Here is a 21,572-nt window from a genome sequence, read left to right on the forward strand (position 1 = left end):
GATTTGCCATCACGGCTACGTTTTCTCAAATGCATTCCAGCATCTTGGAAGGACGCTCAGTGTTGTTGCTACTAAACGGTCGCATCGCTTCTTGAAGCTTGCGGATTTCTCGTTCTTCGCCTTCTCGCTGGTCTTATAAAATTAGGCTATCGAACGAACACACTATAGTAAGTTTATCACTGAATGCTGATGAAATGCTGGGCCTAAGTACGTAAGTTTGAGGGAGTTTCTCGGCTTTTCGAATCGCGCGTAATCAAAAAGGTCGATGCTGCGAGATATCAACATTGCACTAAAATAAAACTGTATACATTCGCAAAAGTTCATAAGTTCTGGTATTTCTTGGATGTCATGACATATTTGGACGAAGCGTTGCAAAAATCCCCATTTGTTTTACATGGGCAGTCTTTTTGTTTCTTTCTGAGACGTGACCGAAACACTGGCCAGTCAGTTTTATGTATGCCAGCTAGTTATAAGACTTGCCCGCCATATCCCGCCGGTGTTGTGTACTTGCTTCTAATTGGTGCACATGCGCCGAACCGTGAAACTCTGCCTTTAACACACTGTTTACTTCAAAGAACGAATTCCAAAACCTGGCTATGTCAGGCTTCCCTCTTGCCAGCTGAATATGGCTAGATTTCAAAACATAAAGAAGAGTTATCATTGTTTGATTCAAATGTCCAGAGCTTCCCTCCAGGTCATTACACTCTCAAGTATATAACAAAAAATTTACAAAAAGGTATTTGAAATAGAAAAGGTTTAATAACCAACCGTAAAAAATACATTTGTTGGATAGAGGATAATTCATAATTTAGAAGCAAGAAATAGGGACCTGTTTTTAGCCAGCAAGACCAGAAGACATTTTCTTAGCTAGGTGGTCAATGTGGATCGTCCAGGACAGATTCTCGTCAAGGTATATATACTTAAAGATAAGTGCTCTGAACCTTCTGTATCTGATCATCACCGTTTGTGTTTTGAAGAAACGTTAGTTGTGCAGCTTTGTATCTAGAACAAACTAATGAAAACTCAGTCTTAACTACATTTAAGCTTAACTCATTGCCAGAGAACAACTGCCCATTTTTTTGCAATTCACAATTAAACTTATTTGTAAATCAACAAAGCAAGATACTGTTACCGTTAAATTTGCATCATTGGCAAACATGCGAGCTTTTGAACTATTAAGAAAAAGTGGAGGATCATTTATGCAAATAAAAAGGAAAGGCCCTAAGATTGACTGATCCCTGTTGCACACTGAAACAAATGTTTTGCATCTAAGAGAAACCTACTGATTTCACACTTTGACCACTGACGGATGATTTAAACTATAAAAGGGAAATGTCATCTATACCAACAGAACCCACCTTTTCAAAAAGAAATTGTGAAAGGGAATCAGTTTTTGTTGCTATATTTTTTTTTCATAATTGATGCGAGGGATCGCTGTGCATCAGAGAGATAGATAACAATACTGTTCTGAAGGACCTTGAGGTACACCAACAGTTACAAGCCAACAAGTGTTTTTTGACAATGGGAAGAGAGGTGGGAAGGAAACCTGGCAAGATCAGTGCAAAATATACCCTAAGCCTTGAGTCTCTACTCACATAACCCAGCGATGATAAAAAATTTTTTATATTTATTTCAGATCTGTGATATACAACTACAATGGCGGTAAATCATGAAAGAACAATCATCTCAAGGTAAATGGGGCCTCAATGAAGATGTGAGCAATAAGCTGCTCCTCTCGTTCTTCAGGAATAATGCATAATAGTAGGGCGATCACTAGTCTTTATATTGTAGGAAAGCTGACACAGTTGTTTTGTGATGCATAGTCACTGAGTTGTGTTCCGTGCGTTACTGCTGCTCAAGGGGCTATTATCTTGATGCTGTCTTCTGTTTGCTAGGTTTTCCGTGACGATCCTGAAGTTAAAACAACAGTAATTATGGGAAACATTCCAAGAATAGCAAACAAGGCTTAGGCATATGCCTCAGTTACCAGGTTTCTCGTCCTTTGATGTAGGTCTGGAGGGAGATACTGATCTCCCAAGTGGAGGTGGGGTACTGCTCCTTGGTCTGGAATCAGGAGTACGAGGGATCCTGGGCCTTGAAATAAACGCTTTTTCAAACTCGGGTCTGCAATGTAATAAATATACATAATTAGTACAAGAGACCAACAAAGGTACATGCAAAAGCTATACCCGTATTTACACTTTATAGTAAGGCACAGTTGAATATTTTATAGAAAGAACACGTTATAATTTATATTTATTAAATTTATTATAAAAGTACAAAAAGAGAAAAACCACACGTCACCAAACAGAGCACAACTCTGTTTATGCATGAACGGATGAACAAAATATATAGTTCCGGATTATTATCAATAAGTATAATTACTCAGGTGATTATAGAGATTCTGTTGATCTGATCGGTCGAGGATTGCCTCGCGAGGTGATTATAGCGGGAGCACTAACTTTCAAAATGGCCGCTTAGCGATTTGTTGATGTTTCTGAGGAAGAAGTAAATAGGATGACATAAAATGCAATTCCGAAAGGCACTAAAGATGCAGCTTAGTCCAAGGTGATACTTTTCGAAGGCAAGATATGAAAATTTTGCTAATTGTAATAAAGAAAACCCTTGTAAATTGCATGTTGTCGATGTCGATGACTTAAAATGAAGACAACAAATTAAGTTAAATTCGAGCAAGATTTTCTTTATTTAACAGAATGATTTCACAAACAAAACGAATTTAAGACAGAATGTGAAAGCATGGGAGTAAACAAGATGAATAAATGTCTCTCTAAGTTTTACGTTTCAGTGACAAAACGACAAAACAGAAAACAGTTTTTATAATCTGAAAACTAGTTTGTTGTCGGTTCGAGCGGCTCTCGACCACCATCTAAAGTCACCGCCTCACAACAAAAAATTTTGATCTGCGACAACCGTGTACTTGTTTAGTGAAGCCAATAAAGGACTTAATTCCCACCTGAAACAGCTTATCTCCGAGGGCAATTTATAAACGTCCGTTAACCGGCGAAGCCATCATGTCAACAAGAAATTGTGCAATAAAATGCCATCGCTAACACTTGTGATGCCGGCTCGAGTTTTACACCAAACAGCCTGGTTCATCTCCATCTATTTTGGTAAACGGGTCTGAGAAACCCAACATTCATTCACAGAAGTCAGTGCTTCGTCTCAATGAAGTGGCAGTTAAAGAATACTGACATTCTGCTTGAGGCCGTGTGCAGTGTATCGATTGCGCATGTGATTTCAATTGAGCATGTGATCGGCAGACTGCGCGTCTCTGTTCATTGACGCGTGACAATTTGAAACAAACAAACAAACATGCAAAATCGACATTTTTCAGACGGTTCTTGTTTTTCTCTGATAATCACCTGAGAAATTATACTAAAACAATTATTCGCCTCAGGCTTAGTAAATATTGGAGAAAATTCATAAATATTTACTTCGCCTTCGGCGACCAAATGTTAAATGTAATGTGCACCCTAAAAAGGGGTATATTGTACCTTCATGTCATGCTATTTCACACTCAGTCATACCGTACAGGCTGTTCTTACAGGTGAATAAAGCATCTTGCGAAAGCATGGAAACTCCGAGAAAGTTTGGTCTTGTGTCAGGGACAAGTAACAACCAGTAAATGAAAGGAATCTTACGGTAATACTGATGGTTTGAGAGGAGCCGTATTTCCACCATCTTCACTAGTCTTTTGTTCCTTTGCATGAAGAAACAAACGAATAGTATCAATTGTTAAATCGCTGCAGCTACTAACGTTACAAAATCACAATTAAACTTGCATCATTGGCAAACATGCAAGCTTTCGAACTATTAACAGAAAGTGGAAGATCATTTATGGAAATGAAAAGCAATGGAACTAAGATTAACTGATCCCTGTTGCACACTGAAAGAAATTTGTTTTCCATCTAAGAGAAAACTACTGATTTCACACTTTTGTTGATGACCTCTGAACGATGATTTAAACTCTAAAAGAGAAATATCCATGATGTTGCGCAAGGACTCACTCAAGTCAGTTTGGTGCGCCTTAACCAGTCTATGGAAGCCTTTGTGTACAGCGTTTTATGTGCATGGATCAATGTATGAATCAGCATTCTGGGATAGGTGGCTGATGCTGAGCCATATGGTGGCAAGCTACAGCAAGCGACGCCTGGCATGAGACTCGGAGTCAAAAGCGATGCCAACACAAACACAAAAAAGGCGTCTCTGCGTGATGTTGTGACGTTCGACTAGTTCCACTCAGCCTATTGTCCAGAACAGCAATCATGTGAGTAAATGGTCACTCTTTTATTTTTACTTTTGTAGTCCTAATTCACACACAAACTTAAGTTCTTAATTAAACCTCATTCAAAATGTGTGTTAATTATTGCTTGCTACAGTTCTCTAGTTGTAACTTTTTGTCAGCCCAGCCACTGAAAAATTTTCTATTGCCTATAACAATGCATGAAAATTTATTTTGAACCCGAATTTATAAAATTTGTAAACAATTCCTTGAATTTTAGTTGTTTTTGGTTAATAAATTGTCAAAGGGTGAATGCCGAAATGTTAGTATTTTGCTGACTTTTTAAGTTGCCAACCAAAGAGACCTTATGGGAAGCTCTATCGAATTCCCTTCTTCTTGTAGCGGCGGCTAACCACAGCTTGAATATTTGCCGCCGTGACTTGTTCAAAACAGATTTAGATGACAGCTACAGGGCCTTGTGCAATAACAAGCACCCAACTGAAAGCGAACTGTTTGGTGACGATCTAGCCGAACGGCTGAAAACAGTTATCAAGAGTAACAAAGCAGCCAAACAGCTCACGAAATCTACCAAGGCTAGTTCTCATAAGTATAAAGGTCCATCCAAGTCTTTTTTGGGCCAAGAGGGCGCAGCCAGCGCCCCTTCAACCAGTACAGCCACCATGCCAGAGGCTATCAGAGGAACAATCGTCCCTCGTACAGGAAGGAACCCTCCAAAAACAACAAAACAGACTGTGAAACAGTCATAATTCAACCTAAGGTAAGCTCTGTACCCATTACTATTACTGGTGGAAGAATTAAGAACTTTCTTGCTAAGTGGCAAGATAGTACCTCTGACAGAACCATTCTGTCTATTGTACAGGGCTACAAACTTGAGTTTTACGACATACAACCTGTTCAAATAGGTAGAGTCAGGCCCACCATTCTGAATACTGATGCAGCAACGACTTTGATCAGCAGATTCAAACTTTTCTGTCACGGGGCATCATTGTTGAGTCCCACACGAATCTACTGAATTCATATCCCCAGTTTTGCCAGAGAAAAGAAAATGGGAGTTTCAGAATGATTTTGAATTTGAAAGAATTCAATCGTTTTATCGTTTACCATCATTTTAAGATGGATAATATTGAAAGCTGTGTTCGCCTGATGAAACCTGGCTGTTTTATGGCATCTACTGATCTGTCAGATGCCTATTTTTCTGTACCTGTTGACAGGTCACATCAAAAATATCTTACGTTTTTATGGAAAAGGAAGCTTTATCAGTTCACTTGCCTTGCGCAAGGTCTCGCCTGTGCCCGTAGAGGGTTCACCAAATTACTCAAACCTGTATTCGCCAATCTGCGACTCAAAGGGCATGTTTCTAGCGGGTATTTAGACGACTCCTTTTTAGAAGGAGACACTAGTGAGGCATGTTCATCCAATGTCCAGGATACCTTAACCCTTTTAGGGGACTTGGATTTCTGTCCTTATTTGGATAAATCGGTTGTCCAGCCTACACAGGTCCTTGAACATCTGGGTTTTATTTTAAATTCCCTAGACATGTCTGTTAGCATTACAGATCGCAATTTTGGTAAGCTACTTGACTCAGCACACAAGATCTTGCAATCTACATTTGTCCCTGTTAGACTGGGGCCAGTTGTTGAAAGGCCGGATAACTTTATCCTGTGGATAAGTCACTATCCGACAGTTTCAATCTGCGCAAAGATTTCAGTATTTCCTCTTGTACAAGCCAATATGTACACTCTAACCACAGTTAAGTTAGGGAGTGTACGAAAACCTTGGATAACTTTTAACGTGAAGTTTATTTTAGACCCTAAATAGTGCCTTATCCAGCGGATAAAGTTATCCGGCCTTTGAACAACTGGCCCCTGGTTGCTTTTTTAGTGGGCATTATGGTATCTTTTTTCTCTGGAGTAGGGTATGCCAGACTTTTTTACAGACAACTTGAGATTGAAAAATCAACTGCTCTAAAAAATTCCGGCTGGAATTTTGAAAGTAATATGATGTTGTCTGAAACAGCGAAAAACGACATAATCTGGTGGATGGAACATGCCAAAACATGCCCAAGGAAGATTAGTCATGGGAAAGTCACAAGAGAACTCAAAACAGATGCCTCTACCCAAGGCTGGGGAGCTTTCAGATGGGGTTTCTACAGGCGGCAGGTGGTCCCCTCAAGAAGCTCAGTTGCATATTAACGCTCTCGAACTTCTCGCTGTTCTCTGGGGTCTCCAGGCTTTATGCTCTTCAGAACATCACTGCCACATTAAAGTTCTATCTGATAATACCACTACTGTATCATATCTGAGGAACATGGGGGGATCTCAGTCTATCCCTTGTAATGATATCGCCAGAGACATATGGCTTTGGTGTAAGGACAGAGACATCTGGATTACACCTGCACATATTCCTGGTGTTGGGAATATGGAAGCAGACTCTGCCTCTCGGGTCTTTAACCCTTTCCCTACCGAGACCCTCTATAGTCGGTCCTGAACTTATAACTTGGTCAGTATTTGCTCAATTACACTGAAATTTTGTCAGCAAATTGGGCTTGGAAAGATCTTTGCATTTCAAAAGAAAAAATGGTACCCTCTGGTATCTATGATGTGGTTTACCACCCCTAAGATTTGTTGAATATTTCATTTAATGCATTTACAGACTCTCACATATCTCAGAGTGTTCTATGCATCAAAAGCTACAAAATAAGCTACAGTTTTGAGGTATACCTATCACATGAGTGGATCAGTGAAATTTTGTAGTTTTGAATTTTTTCGTTTAAAACCATTTCTATCAGAGACCTGACTTCCTTCAGTTATCTTGATTTCAGAAATGAATTACACTCATCAAGACCTTTTAAATGGTATATTACATTAGCAAGCTGGGTTTTTCTTTACCGTTTTCGAAAAATGGGCCAAAAAACTTGGTAGGGAAAGGGTTAATGACCGGACAGAATGGAAACTAGATCAACAAGTGCTGTCTGACATTTTTTCCTTGTTTGGCAAACCTGATCTTGATTTATTTGCATCTAGACTTAACCATCAGTTAACTCGTTACGTGTCCTGGATCCCTGATCCTAATGCTGTTGGAGTAGATGCTTTTACATTAGACTGGGGAGCACAATATAACTATGTTTTCCCTCCCTTCAGTTTAATTCCACAAGTCCTGCAAAAGGTGGAAGAGGATCAAGCAGAAATAATAATGGTGGCCCCTCATTGGCCAACACAGTCCTGGTTTCCCAAATTAACAAGACTCCTGGGCAGTCCCCAATGCTACTTCCCAATCGTCCCAACATTGTACACCTGACCTTCGATCCCGGAAAGGAACATCCATTGAGGGCGAAACTGCTGCTGATGACACGTCACTTATCAGGGAAAGTCTCCGAAATAAAGGCATTTCAGAGAGGGCTCAAGAGCTCATTCTGCAGTCTTGGAGGGAAGGAACCCAGAAGCAGTACCGAACATATTTACAGAGATGGTCCATATTCAGCAGTGGACGGGATATTGATCCCATTCAACCAACTATATCAGAAGTCATAGATTTCTTAACTGAACTGTTTGATAATGGACTCGGCTACAGTGGCCTTAATACTGCTCGTTGTGCTTTATCATCTGTTATCCACTTAGATGACAACAAAACTGTGGGTTCCCACCCATTAGTTAACCGTTTTTTGAAGGCTGTATTCAACAATAGACCTAGTATGCTTAGATACCTATCAGTCTGGGACCCTACCCGTGTTCTGACATACCTTAAAACACTACCACCACTGGGAAGCATAAGCCTTAAAGAGCTTACCCATAGTTAGTTATGCTAATAGCATTGGTCACAGGTCAGAGATGCCAGTCTTTCCAACTGATGCAGCAGAATGCTGATCATTTTAAATTTATTATTAAGGACCTTGTTAAGCAGTCAACTCCAGGAAGGAAACAACCAGAGCTTATCCTTCCTGCCTTTCCAGCAGATTGCAGGGTTTGTGTTTACTCAATCCTCTCCGAATACACATAAGTGTACTGCACCCCTTAGAAGTGGGGAAACCAGACTCTTTATCAGTTTTGTTAAGCCTTATCAGGCAGTGTCTAGGGATACTATATCACGTTGGATTAAGAATGTTATGATCAAGTCAGGTATTGATGTAGAAGTGTTCAAATCTCATAGTACCAGAGCCGCCTCAACCAGCAAAGCTAATGAATGTCAGGTGCCCATAGATGTGATTCTTAAGGCAGCGTCTTGGAAAGGAGATTGCACTTTCCGTAAGTTTTACAACAAACCTATTGAGGAAAAAGTTTCTTGTTTTGGCCAAGCTGTTCTTGGTACCAGTGCTGCTGTATAGACGTAGCTTCTAGGCTGTTTTTTTTTTTTTCAGTTACAGTTCAATAATCTAGGACACCAGATATGACTTCTAGGTGTTGTTTGTATATTTTATCTTCGTGTCCATATTGCTTTAAAATCTCATGGAATCTCCGCTGCGATGACCTGGTAGAATTGGTAATTAAACGAGACTTACATGTAAGGTGAAATTTGAATGAGGTTCTACCAGGTCATCACAGCAGCAGAGATTACATGCCCTCCCAGTTGTTACCCTCCCTGGTTTTCTTACTCATCCCATTTTCTGTTATGGGCCTACTGGGTTTTTTGCCATATATGGACACTCAGTGCTTTTAATATTGACCAGCTATGCGCATGCGCTATCTCACGTAATCTCTGCTGCTGTGATGACCTGGTAGAACCTCAATCAAACTTCACCTTACTGGTAAGTCTCGTTTAATTTCCAATTATAAACTATTTTTTGATTTTCACGTGGTCTGCAGATTTGGCCTCACAGTTCCGTCTATAAAGCCGAAACAGTCATTCAATTACGAACCTTTGGCAGTGATAGCAGCAGCATAGGCTTCCAGCGCGTTGCTATGTAGAATCTGGTTGTTCCACTGGATAATTCTGTGGGCATGAGTCTGATATTGTTCGCGCCAAAACTGTACATGTGATCACATGTGACATTTGTATCCGGTCAGTTTTCTTTGACGTTTTGTTTTGTGAACGAAGAGTGAATAAATCCTGTTAAAAGTTTACCGTTTCAGCGCATGTGCGTCCAACTACGTTGGGATTCCCTCGAACATCTGGTAGCAGAGTGAGGCTCGTGGTACGTAAACATTGAATGTTTGTTTTGCTGAAATGAAGTGTTTATAAGATCGAAAATGTCATCGAAGGAACATGAGTCCGACCACATGCAATTGCAATATGTTAATAAAAAGGAAATGCGTGTCGCCATTGGGCCCAGCCATTCTGACAACTGGAATTCCCAAAAAGAAAAGGCTAAAAGCAAGTTATCTCGCCGAAAGGCTACACTTACAAGACATATTAACGTTGCTGAGAGACTTTTAAAGTCATATGGATGTAAAAGAAAGCTACGCGAGCAAGCTGGCAAAATTGAAGGAGCGTTGACAGAACTTGAGCGTCCCAGCAAAGAAAATGAATCTTGTTTGGAACTCGAAGGATTGCAGGAACACCTCGAGCTAACGGAAAAGGCTATTGAAAGAGCAAATCTATGCCTGGAGAATATTGAAATTTCAGAAGCTGGTATTATTTATCCAGAAGATATCGAAACCGTTTGCGAGACTTTGAAGATTCCGAAGTTGAAACTGTTTACCGCGACATTAAACCCAAAGTTATGGAAAATGTTGACGAGGGTAAAAATCACGACGACCTGCAAAAAGTAGAATTGCCACCCCCGATTAAATCGTCTACATTGTGCAAGCAGTCTCCAAAAGACTTATCTAGCTTTTTGTGACACGGGGGAACGCCTCGATGTTTCTTGGATTAAGGAGATCTTAGCCAAGCAGAGTACGACAAAGGGAGAAACGAAAGTGGAGGCAGCACCAGCGTTCGTAAAATCAATACCACGCTTAGAATTACCGTGATTCTCAGGGGATCCGCTAGAGTGGCCACAGTTCATATCACTGTTTAAATGCTTAGTACATGACCAACCCCTCACTGATACCCAGAGGATGACTTACATTCAGAGGGCCTTGACCGGAAATGCAAAGAAAGCTATTGGAGGGATGCTCAACCAAGGCCACCTCTACAAAGCAGCCCTAACAGAACTTAAAGAACAATTTGGAAATGAGGAACTTGTTGCTGGAGCTTTTATGAAAACTGTATTTGATCACCCAGTTGTCGTCGAGGGAGACATAGCACAGCTCCATTCATTCTACAACACCCTGCACAATGCAGTCACCACAATGAAGAGTTTGGGATAGTCCCACGATTTGATGTCTTCAACCAACACTCACGCTGTATCACAGAAATTACCTGACCTGTTAAGGTATCAGCCACCCTTCAGGACCGTCCGTGCGCGGACCGCTCTAGCGATTGTGTTTTAAATGAAAACCCATACAAACCGCACATTTTCTGAAAGCTTAATAATTCCAGATTGTGGATTATTCCTTTAAAAAACGAAAAACTTAAAGTTATTTCAAATTTGGGAAGTTTTTCGCAAAAGCGTTTCTGTGTAAATCAACCTCCAGGCCCGTCGAAAATGAGCAAAAAATAGCGATAACGATCGCATTTGATTCTTAACACGTTATACCAAAAAAAGGGGTGTCTCAGAGTTTTGAAAATTGCGTTTGTTATTTTTTAATAAACAGATGAAAACAGAGGAGACAAATAATCAGTACCTCAAGTGGAAAAATGTAGATTATTCGAAAATGAAAAAGGAAATCACAATTCGCAGACACCGTATTGGAGCACTAGGGAGCTTAAGCAACGACGACGGCTACGGCAACGACAACGCCGCACAACAATAGGTTTAATGAGCAAAAACAATCGCTCTGCACGTGCGTTTTACATTTTGGTACATTTCTTTGCCGTCCTCTGTAAAACAACAACGTGAAATGGTCACATTTAAGGTTTGTGGAGAACGAGAACGCAAGACGGTGAATTTTTCATTTTCCTTCTTAACTTGTAAGCCACTCCTACCAATTTGGTTCCTGGATAGTTCGCCATTTCTGTAAAAGTTGAGCGAGTTGAAATAATCGCGAAGTTGCACAAATGAAATAAAGATATATTTTTTTTCGTTGCCGTTGCCGTCGTCGTTGCTTAAGCTCCCTACTATCTGACAATACGCCGGCCAAATTTCCACCAAACCGGTTCAGGCACCGCGACTTGGAGTTAAAAACGTACACTTAACTTGTCGAAGTTTTCATTTCGAAGAAAAGAGCAAAATGTATTTTTTTCGGCTTGTTACCCGTAATGGGATTATAATACCTAAACGTAAATGTTGATGGATACCAGAGAGGGATCATCTTACTCTAACAAAAGGTGTTAGACTATATTGCCTGGACATTCTGATTTAAATTGAAACATGCCGAAAGAAAGAAGAAAGTCATTTAAAGCGAAACAAAAGGCCTTTGCAGAAAATGAAGAGGAAGCAGAACATCACTCGGTCAACACAAAAGAAAACATGCTGGCCGAAATGAGACTAGCTGGTTAAGAATAGATTTGATTTTATGACTTCGTATTTTTCAGACAACGATTATCGTCCACTGCGCTAGGCGTATTCTTTACAGTAATGCTCTGCAACACATTGTCAACTGTCGCACTGTACCTTTATTTATAATACATTTGCTTGTTCCATTGAACAGTAATGCGACTTCTATTCAGCCCAATTTATGACACTACATGTATCTTTTTCATAGACCGAGAAAACTAAACAACTTTGAAGCTGCTGCGTGTCCGCCACCGACAGCTCGAAAGCCAAGAACTGATGCGCGATTGACCTCGAATGTCCTGTTTTTCTCCGTTGTAGAAAACACAAGATAAGTTTGGTCGACGAGCAGCTTTCGTTCTTATTTTCTACATTTTCCAAAAGTTGGATACTTCCCTTGCAAAATAGACAAGTCACCGCTTTGTCGAGTTGCTCTTGCAGTTTTTTGCCAGATCTGCCAAGTTTCAGAATTATCGCCTTCTTATTCGGGTTCTTCGATCCAAATTTTTGATTGGCTTCCGGGTGTGGAAACCGACTGCCCAATTAATTCGGACTGCTCATTCAGAAATTCCTCCTGGTTGCAGTAAGAACCCTTGTCACTTTCAGCTAACGTCTCAGCGCGATCTTTACTAAAAGACTTTTTCGATTTCTTCCGTCTTGATGTGGATGTCGAAAACGGACACGACCTTTTTTTCTTTCTCGAAGGCATTATTTTACAACGTTTTCCGATGTTGATTTGCTTTTTACAAATAGTTTAAGTGATGATTTGAACCAGAATTCTGTAACTTCTGTAATTTTCATCGCAAACGCGCCTGTCGACATTCTTGTGCTTAAAGTCCCTACTAAGTCAAGGTAACATCCTTGCGTTTATGTGTGCTTTTTACTGTTTTACAGCTGACAGGATGCTAGATGAAGTTCATTTTTTTAACTGCATTTTCGGTATTATTGTTTCTTATCAGCTTTTTACATGACGTCATTTTCCTTCTTCATTTCAGGGGCTCGTAATCAACTAATACGCAACTCAACGTTTTTGCCTTGCAAAATTCAACCAAGAAAACATTTCAATCTCCATTCAAAGGTGGTATGATACCTTAAAAATGGCAAAAAGTTCAAAATTTTACCTACATTTTTTTCTGGCTAGAAAGGTCCACATTTCACTTGGTATTAACGCCACAGTTTAATCTTTCATGAAAATTTTATTTTTTGTCCAGGATTTACTCGTTTTTGAGACCGGGTCTTTGGTTGCTAGGGGCAACGGATTTGTTTTTATCTTGTTTACAGTGAAGAAACAATCCCGTTATGGCTGTTTTCGCCCTTTCTGTTAGGCCATACATGATACCGATTGCCCTGTAGTGGTTGATGAGCCTGCGAAACACGATAAATTGTCATTTCGAAAATCGCAACAATACTAGTAGCGCGGTGTTTTAGTTTTTTCTCCTGTTTCTCGTTCTTTTTTTTTTACGTTAACAACCATGCCTCCTAAGCATCGTACAACAAGGCGTCCTAAAAGGGAGTTTTCGGGAAATCAGTTCACGAAACCCTCGAGAGAAAATTCCAAGAGTGCGATGAAAGAAGCGAACGAAGAAGCACGTGGTTCGAATACCCTCGGTCAACATAGTAAGAAGTCTGCGTCCTCAAAAAAGCTTTTGGCAAAGTTCGATGCCATGGAATCAAAACCTTGCAAAGTTGAAGAACCTTACGAAGAGGAGGCAACGATAACGGGCTTCAGGTTTGTCGACATGGAGCTACTCGGCACGGCATTTTCAGCCATGAGGTGTGCTGATTGTGGAGAATTCAGCATAGTGCTTTTGGAAAACCACTTAGAAAGGAAGGGATGTGCTTCGAGTCTTCGAGTCTTTTGTGAGAACTGTGGCTGGAAACATGAGTTTTGGACGTCTAAAAAGCAGACTTTAAGTTTTGAGGTGAATAGGCGTTTAGTGTATTCCATGAGATCGATAGGAAGAGGGCACAGTGGAGCGAAGAAATTGGAATGGTTGCGTGATAACCATGTCAATTGATACTGGTAAAGTCTTGGATGTGGAACCACTCACTAAAGTTTGTAAACAATGTCAACTTCACTCCCATTCACATAAAGACAGTGAGAAGTACCGTAGACGGAGGGCAGAACACAATAACTGCAAAGCTAATTATAAGGGCTCTGCCCCAGCCATGGAATCAGAGGGTGCAGATCGTATTTTTAGACGGTCTGTTGCAACTCATAAGCTTCGGTATACTGACCTGTATTCAGATGGTGACAGCAAAAACTACAACCAAGTCAAGGATGTTTATTCTGCAGATGGCATTCAAGTTGTCAAGAAGGAATGTATAGGACATGTACAAAAACGAGTGGGCACAGCACTCAGGAAACTGAAGAAAGAATCTCCTAGTCTCGGTGGAAAAGGAAAACTTACCGATGCCATGATTGATAAACTACAGAACTATTATGGCATTGCTATTTGTTCTAATGTCGGAATGGAATGAAAAAGGCAATACATGCAAGTTTCTTTCATTGTGCCTCAAGTGAACGGCGTGATCTTCACACCAACTGCCCAGCTGGACCCTTGAGCGGGTACGGTTATAACAGAGACAGAAACAGTTTCAAACACGGTCCTGGCTTGCCTGATGCTGTTATTGCAAAAGTCAAACCTGTATATCAAAGATTGAGTGAAGATTCTTTCTTGGAAAAATCCCTTCATGGAAAAACTCAAAATCAGAATGAAGCTGCAAATGGAATGGTGTGGGAGCGCATACCCAAGGAAGTTTTTGTTGGAGCTGACTTGCTGGAATTTGGCTTGTTTGATGCTGTAAGCCACTTCAATATTGGGGCTAGGACTGTTCTGCTGCTTCTTAAAGCACTCAAAATTTCCCCAGGAAAATACACAGAAGAGGGGTGCAGGCGTCTTGACCTGGATTGTATTCGTGGTACTGAGTACAAAGAGAGTGATGAAAGGAAAAAGAGGAGAAAGGTCCTCAGGGGACAAAGAAAGAAGAAAGAAGACAAAAACCAACAAGCAGAGGGTGTCACTTATGCTGCTGGAGCATTTTAAGACACTAACTTTGCTCAGAGACTGAACAGAGGGTTTTGAAACCCAAGTTCAACTTTTAGATGCATTTTTCCGTCGAACTGCATTTTGATAGAATTCCGACTAGCTCAACATGTCTATTTCAAGAACTATTTAAGATAAATTCATGAAATTTTCTATAGAAAATCTTGAATGGTGCTTCTGTGCAATAAACCTAACACAAAGTACAAAGGTAAATTGACCATTCCATGGCAGGCATATTTTTTTTAGAAAGGGCCCCTTATTTGTTTTTGTGAAAGTTGCTCATTATTTGCCATGGTTAAAATCATGTTATATAAAATATTTTAGGTTCATTGCACAGATCTATCTATGCTTTAAGTATCCTTAAAATTTCAGGGCCACAGAATTTTTCGTTATAGAGTTATTGCTGTTGGCATGATGCCTATAAAATGAGGGCTTAGTGGGCGTGGTCCTGTTGCTATATTCACCAGTTGAAAATTAATATCAACACAAACTGTAAGGCTGATACTACGTGAAAGAGTTGACTTTGCGAGACAACAACCCGACAGAAACCAACAAAACAGGGCTGCAACCGTGGACAGCTGTTTCGTTCTTATTGGAACTCGTCAGCACGGTGTAGCAGTTCTATATGAAACCAGCGACAGAGCCAGCTCAAATAAAATGCAACAAAACCCATGTCCTATCAAGTTTCGTACTTTGAACCTGCCCGCTCCCCGAATCACGCGCTACCACATCACGTGCCTCAGGGAGAAAGCAGACAAAGCATCGAATTCCTGTCTCGCAAAGTCAACTGAATGTAGATGGACAAAACCATCTTAACATTGAAACGCATGGACAAAACCATGGTTTTGTCCATTTAAAAGTAATAAGCTGTTTCTAAGGATTCCCGGCTACTTTAGGTTATAATTGTTTTTTATAGCGAGGGACAATCAAATACATCAAAACTCCCATCACACTTGTAAGTAGCCTTATTTGCGTGCAGATTACGGACGCAATATCTCACCAATATTAATTTTCAGTAGACGTGAAAACTGCAAAGGACCGCGAACGATAATGCTGTCAGTTGACGTAGGATCTACAAGAGACCTAATCAGCCAAAAATAAACTGTAACACAAACTGCAAGGCTGATACTACGTGAAAGAGTTGACTTTGCGAGACAACAACCCGACAGAAACCGACAAAACAGGGCTGCAACCGTGGACAGCTGTTTCGTTCTTATTGGAACTCGTCAGCACGGTGTAGCAGTTCTATATGAAACCAGCGACAGAGCCAGCTCAAATAAAATGCAACAAAACCCATGTCCTATCCTATGGTTTTGTCCATGCGTTTCAATGTTAAGATGCTTTTGTCCATCTACATTCAGTTGACTTTGCGAGACAGGAATTCGATGCTTTGTCTGCTTTCTCCCTGAGGCACGTGATGTGGCAGCGCGTGATTCGGGGAGCGGGCAGGTTCAAAGTACGAAACTTGATAGGACATGGGTTTTGTTGCATTTTATTTGAGCTGGCTCTGTCGCTGGTTTCATATAGAACTGCTACACCGTGCTGACGAGTTCCAATAAGAACGAAACAGCTGTCCACGGTTGCAGCCCTGTTTTGTTGGTTTCTGTCGGGTTGTTGTCTCGCAAAGTCAACTCTTTCACGTAGTATCAGCCTTGCAGTTTGTGTTACAGTTTATTTTTGGCTGATTAGGTCTCTTGTAGATCCTACGTCAACTGACAGCATTATCGTTCGCGGTCCTTTGCAGTTTTCACGTCTACTGAAAATTAATATTGGTGAGATATTGCATCCGTAATCTGCACGCAAATAAGGCTACCTACAAGTGTGATGGGAGTTTTGATGTATTTGATTGTCCCTCGCTATAAAAAACAATTATAACCTAAAGCAGCCGGGAATCCTCAGAAACAGCTTATTACTTTTAAATGTAAATGTTAGTCAAGTACAGTTTATGGGAGGCAATGGGCGCATTACTTGAGTAACCTTTTTCAAAGAAATCAGTTTCTTGGTTTTCATAGTTCTTTGGGTGATCGTTTTCGTTCCAATCTACTTTGCAGAATAATTTAGCAATTGGGGAGTTGTTTGCTATCTCAGTAGATGCTCTCTGCGGGATGACGACGATTCTCTTGACCGGTACAATAATTACTCACTTCCCGTGTCCAGTTCTATGACAGGGTTGTAGGCTTCCAAGCCCAAACCTACCAGCTTCTTTAGAACTTCTGAATAAAGCCTGATGACTATTGCTGTAACATCAATTGGTTCACGTACGTCTTCCAACATTAAGGAGATGTGGCCATGCAACCAACCCTTGCACTTTCCTTGTGACCACTATAAAAGAGTTGATGTTTTGTGCACTTGCTGTTGCACGTGTTATATCCATGTGTTCATTAGAACACTTCACAGCCAGGTTCGATGCATTTCAATTGCATTCTAGTCGGTCAAATTTCATAGAACTCTCAGCATCTTCAAGGATTGCTACCTCCAACAAGAATTATCTTTGAAAACCAGAGTTTAATTCATCTTTCATTGCAATAAATTTTACCAGGCTGCAATGAAGTGATGAAGGTTTTGAAGCCTGATTATCGATTTGTCACAATGATGTTAAAGTCAAGAATGAAAAAGAGATTACATAAGGCAGCCAAGCATGGTTATTACACTAAACCTAAACCAACACAAACGTTATCAGAAATGTTCCAGGAAACAGAAGCTAGAATTCGAATGGTTTAAGTGCAGAATACCCTGCCAGTTAGAAGCTTTTCCCCTAAAGACAAGTGCATATGACACGTATCTATGCAGAAATCGATCTTAACTAATTTGCTGTTGAGAGGGTGTAGCATCATCAAAAGGGGGGTTGATGTAGCTCACTTCGTATCCAGCCTATTCAGAGTTGTACCGTCCAAGTGGCCGGGGATTTTGCAGCTATTGCACAAGGATCCCATGAAATGCAATAAGTATAATCAACTCACCGTCGCAGCACTTGGAAGTCTTTCTGTAAAGAAAAAGAAAACTTTTATCGTATAAAAGAACAAATCATTTCTCTAAGAGCATGGCTGTCATGAGGGACCTGAAAAAACTACGATAATGGCGACGACAAAAATGCCACAAATTAGTAGGTTTATTTATTAAAACAGGCGCTTGCGTGTGCATAATATGTTGGTTCCCAAGAATAACAAATACTATAGATGGTTTTTTAATGGACTGTCTACGGAATGATGTACATTTGAATTTTAATGTAATTTAATAGCTGAAGGATCTATCTTTAGAATTAACGGATGTATCATTATAGGAATCTCCAAGTCTTAGACATATAGAGAGTATCGTATTTTGTAGATAGAGATGAAGACTCAATTTGATCAGACTGTACATTCGTCATAAAAACAAATGCTGTAAGAACAGCAGTAACCTACCATCTGCTACATCAGGTCTGACTCTGGACTCCTGCCTTGACTTACAAGAGGTCGAAGGCCTGCTCTAAAAAAAAGAATAGAAACCATTCTCAACATTAAAACCTAACAAGCTAGAACTCATCTGTTCGTCTTAGGCGATACAACAGAAAGAGTAAGTTATATTATTCGTACGACGCATTTGTTTAGCTGACTTTGCAACTGTACAGCGTATTAATTTCAGCGAAAACTGTACTCATGGGTTTAAAACCTAAAATTGTTAACTGGGCAATGAATATAAGTTGACTCTTCACATTCTAAGGTCTACGATATTCCTATTCACACCCTGGTATGCAGCCGGCCTTGCTGCATAATGTCATATTGCGACAAACTTGAAAGTGAGCTTTTGTTAAGCTCAAACGCGAACAGTAATCTTTTGCTATATTCTTGGTTAAATCAGACACACCATTTTCTTCTTGTAAAGTATGGGTTAGGGCTGATTAGATACATGCAGGCAGTCTTCCGGCACTCCTTCACTAACAATATCTCCAGCAAGCAAAAAAACTCTGTCCTCAGATTTCACAATATTGTTACGAACCTCTAGTCAATGCAGACTTAGAGTACCCCCACGAAGTACAGTAGTGCAAAAACAACCTAATAACACGAAATGGGAAACCCTGCTCCAACAATCAACAGATCTGATCATAGAGACCAATGCTACATGTCAAGAATAGGGCCTCATTGCCAAGGTGTCTCAACGGGAGGCATGCAGATGGGTTCTACAGGAGACTTCATACTAAATTGCCTAGAACTGCTGGCAGGCTCACTAGCCATAATGCCCTCTAACAAGAACGAAGTCAGGGCTTAGGTACTGCTGTTGATGGACAACATTTCATCAGCAGCCTACATAAAAAATAGGCACTCGAAGGAGTGCATGTGGTTTCAGCTACCATAATGAAAAGTTATTGCCTGTGTTTGAGTTACCCTGAAAAAAGTTGTTGTAAGAAAATGAAAGGAAATTTCTTCAAAGAACAATAAATTATATGTGACTGTTACATTTACTGTAGGTTTTTTGTCTGCTTTTATGTGACGTGCATTTATGAAAAAGTTCCAAAGCTGGGCTGTTACTTTGGTAGATGTCTGTTATATGTAAGTGGGGTCGCAAATTTGTAGACGACTTGCCTGCCTTGTTCTCCTTCTCTCTGGTACCGGACTTCGGCCAGTAACAATAAACTCGCCAAAGAAAGGTTTCCACATAATGGTAAAAGGCGACTTTAATATCTCCACTAAAATTTCACCGATCGTGTCGCGAGAATATTTAGTCTCAAGTTCCAAACAGCATTTGCACACAGAAACAGAGGGTGGTCTGCCTGTGGCTGCACAAGTCGCTCGACCACGACAGCCAAACAAAGTTTGATTCAGCGATCACTATTTTAAATAGTTTGAAAAATCGGATAAACTGTCCAGAATCCAAGAGAAACTTTTAGAAGCAAATAACCGATATATTGCTTGAGAGTTCTAATTCTTTCTCGTTATCAGTGCAAAACAACACAAAATCATTGTAAATGAAAGGCAGTCTATGACTACATGTGGCTACTGCTTTATTCTGGTAGAATATTGCAGTAAAAAAGCAACGTTGTATAAAATTCAGAGGGATAAATGAACAGCTCCAGTCAATGCCAAAATTGTGCAGCGCAATTTGATTGTGTTGTCATATGGGCGAATTTGGTATGCGCTGGAGGATTTCGGTTTGTTTACACTTTTATACACAGGGACAGTACCAGATATGGTTTGGCTCTCCCAATCAAGACAAGCAGATAAACAGACAATAAGCTTTTTTAATTGAAACATTTATTCAGATAGACCTGTGTTCACGCCTGAAAAGCAAATTCGTTCAATTTTCGCCTCGAGTAAAGTTACGTAAGCGACCGATCCAAGCGATCTGCGAGTCACTAGACACTAGACTATTAAACTGATTACGTTTTACGAAAATTTCGCCAAAGCTATTTAGAATATGACAAATCGATCAATTTAAAGCAAAGCAAGGTAAAATTCACATTCAAACCTGTAGTATTTTGTAAAGTGGATTCCCAGGAGCACACAAAAATTTCCGGAAACGTCTGCAGCTTATGTGATGATTTGCAGGTCTTGTTTGGGATCGCACATGTTCGCTTTGACACAATCTCGAACAGGAATTTCTACGCTAAGAACTCACTGGTTTCCTCTTTTTAAGCAGCCGAGTGTTCCTTAGAAGTTGTTCTTTTGATTTACAGTACTGAAAACCTGTGTGTTTCCTTCCAAGAACCACAAACTGTCCCCTTGAAAATCCACGCAAGGGAGACGCGGCAGCCATTTTGAATTGAATACAAGGATCTTCCGTACGAATAGAGCCGACTGAGATCTCGTCAACCTGTCGGGTGAACCTTCGGCATTCCGAACCTTTACGGAAAATGGACTTACTTACTTACACTACACGATGACAATGTAGGTTCCAGCTTTGTAAAAGCTGAAACCACAACAAAATGGGAGGGACACACTCCCCCATGCTGTCCTTTGCCAAAACCTGTGGGACTGTTATCTCATCTACAGCGTCTTAGTGACAGCTCAATACATTCCAGGAGTACTGAATTTAGAAGCAGTTTGGGAATCCAGAGTATTTCTGGATTCGAGTGATTGAAAACTACATCCAGCCGTTTTCAACGCCTCTTTCATAAATAGGGTCTGCTGAAATTCGACCTCTTTGCCTCTTGACTCTGATTCCAACTAGATCAGTTCGTGAGCTGGCGACCAGACCCTCTGGGAATTCACACCAATGGATTTACCCTAGACTGGGCGACCTTTCGACCTTTCGGCCTTTCATCTGTTTGCTCTGATAGGCTGATCCATCAACCAAATTTAGAGTAAACGGGTGTCACACACAGTGTTTGTAGCACCAGTATGGCCAGCCCAATCCTGGTACTCTCTTCTATTACACCTTTCTATAGACTTCCCTGTACTCATACCAGTTGAGGACGACTTCCTGACACAGGGAATCACAACCCATCCCCTCAAGCACTCACTCACAATTGGCTGGATGGCTTCTGTCAACAGAGGATACCAAACGGCAGACATTTCTGACAAGAGTAGAAAAAACCTCTTGGAAGCCTGGAGGAAAAAAGAACTAGTGCCTATTCCTGTGCTTGGCCAAAGTGGCATAGCTGGTGTCATCTTTAGCTCATATTTTTGCATTACTGTTGTGACGGAAAAAATCACAGAACTATTAATATCCTTGGGACAAAGTACAAAGGACAGCCAGTGGATTCGTTTCTTGGTGGGCAATGATCTTAGGTTGTAGATGGCTTAGTCCTACTTACACTGACACCAGTCAAGAACTGACTGTCCTGAAGTTGCTATAGGCCTTTGCATTTAGGACA

General features: G+C 40.5%; 1 protein-coding gene and 1 pseudogene across 1 annotated transcript in view; one reads left to right on the forward strand and one right to left on the reverse strand.

Annotated features, from left to right (window-relative positions):
• Nucleotides 1-1,607: 1,607 nt before the first annotated feature.
• The window catches only part of LOC146476678 (lisH domain-containing protein ARMC9-like), a 115,637-nt gene continuing 95,672 nt past the window's right edge, over nucleotides 1,608-21,572 (reverse strand). Inside the window, exons 22-26 of the mRNA XM_085114260.1 lie at nucleotides 18,184-18,247; nucleotides 17,743-17,765; nucleotides 3,663-3,721; nucleotides 1,988-2,124; nucleotides 1,608-1,911 (exon numbers count right to left, since the gene is read on the reverse strand). Coding sequence (XP_084970386.1) covers nucleotides 1,892-1,911; nucleotides 1,988-2,124; nucleotides 3,663-3,721; nucleotides 17,743-17,765; nucleotides 18,184-18,247 — 303 coding nt within the window. The 3' untranslated portion in view covers nucleotides 1,608-1,891. The remainder of the gene's footprint in view (nucleotides 1,912-1,987; nucleotides 2,125-3,662; nucleotides 3,722-17,742; nucleotides 17,766-18,183; nucleotides 18,248-21,572) is intronic.
• Nucleotides 6,970-15,515, forward strand: LOC146476679 (uncharacterized; annotated as a pseudogene).

Source organism: Pavona decussata, unplaced genomic scaffold (assembly GCF_977016875.1).
Source record: "Pavona decussata unplaced genomic scaffold, jaPavDecu1.1 SCAFFOLD_75, whole genome shotgun sequence".
Classification (NCBI taxonomy): Eukaryota; Metazoa; Cnidaria; class Anthozoa; order Scleractinia; family Agariciidae; genus Pavona; species Pavona decussata.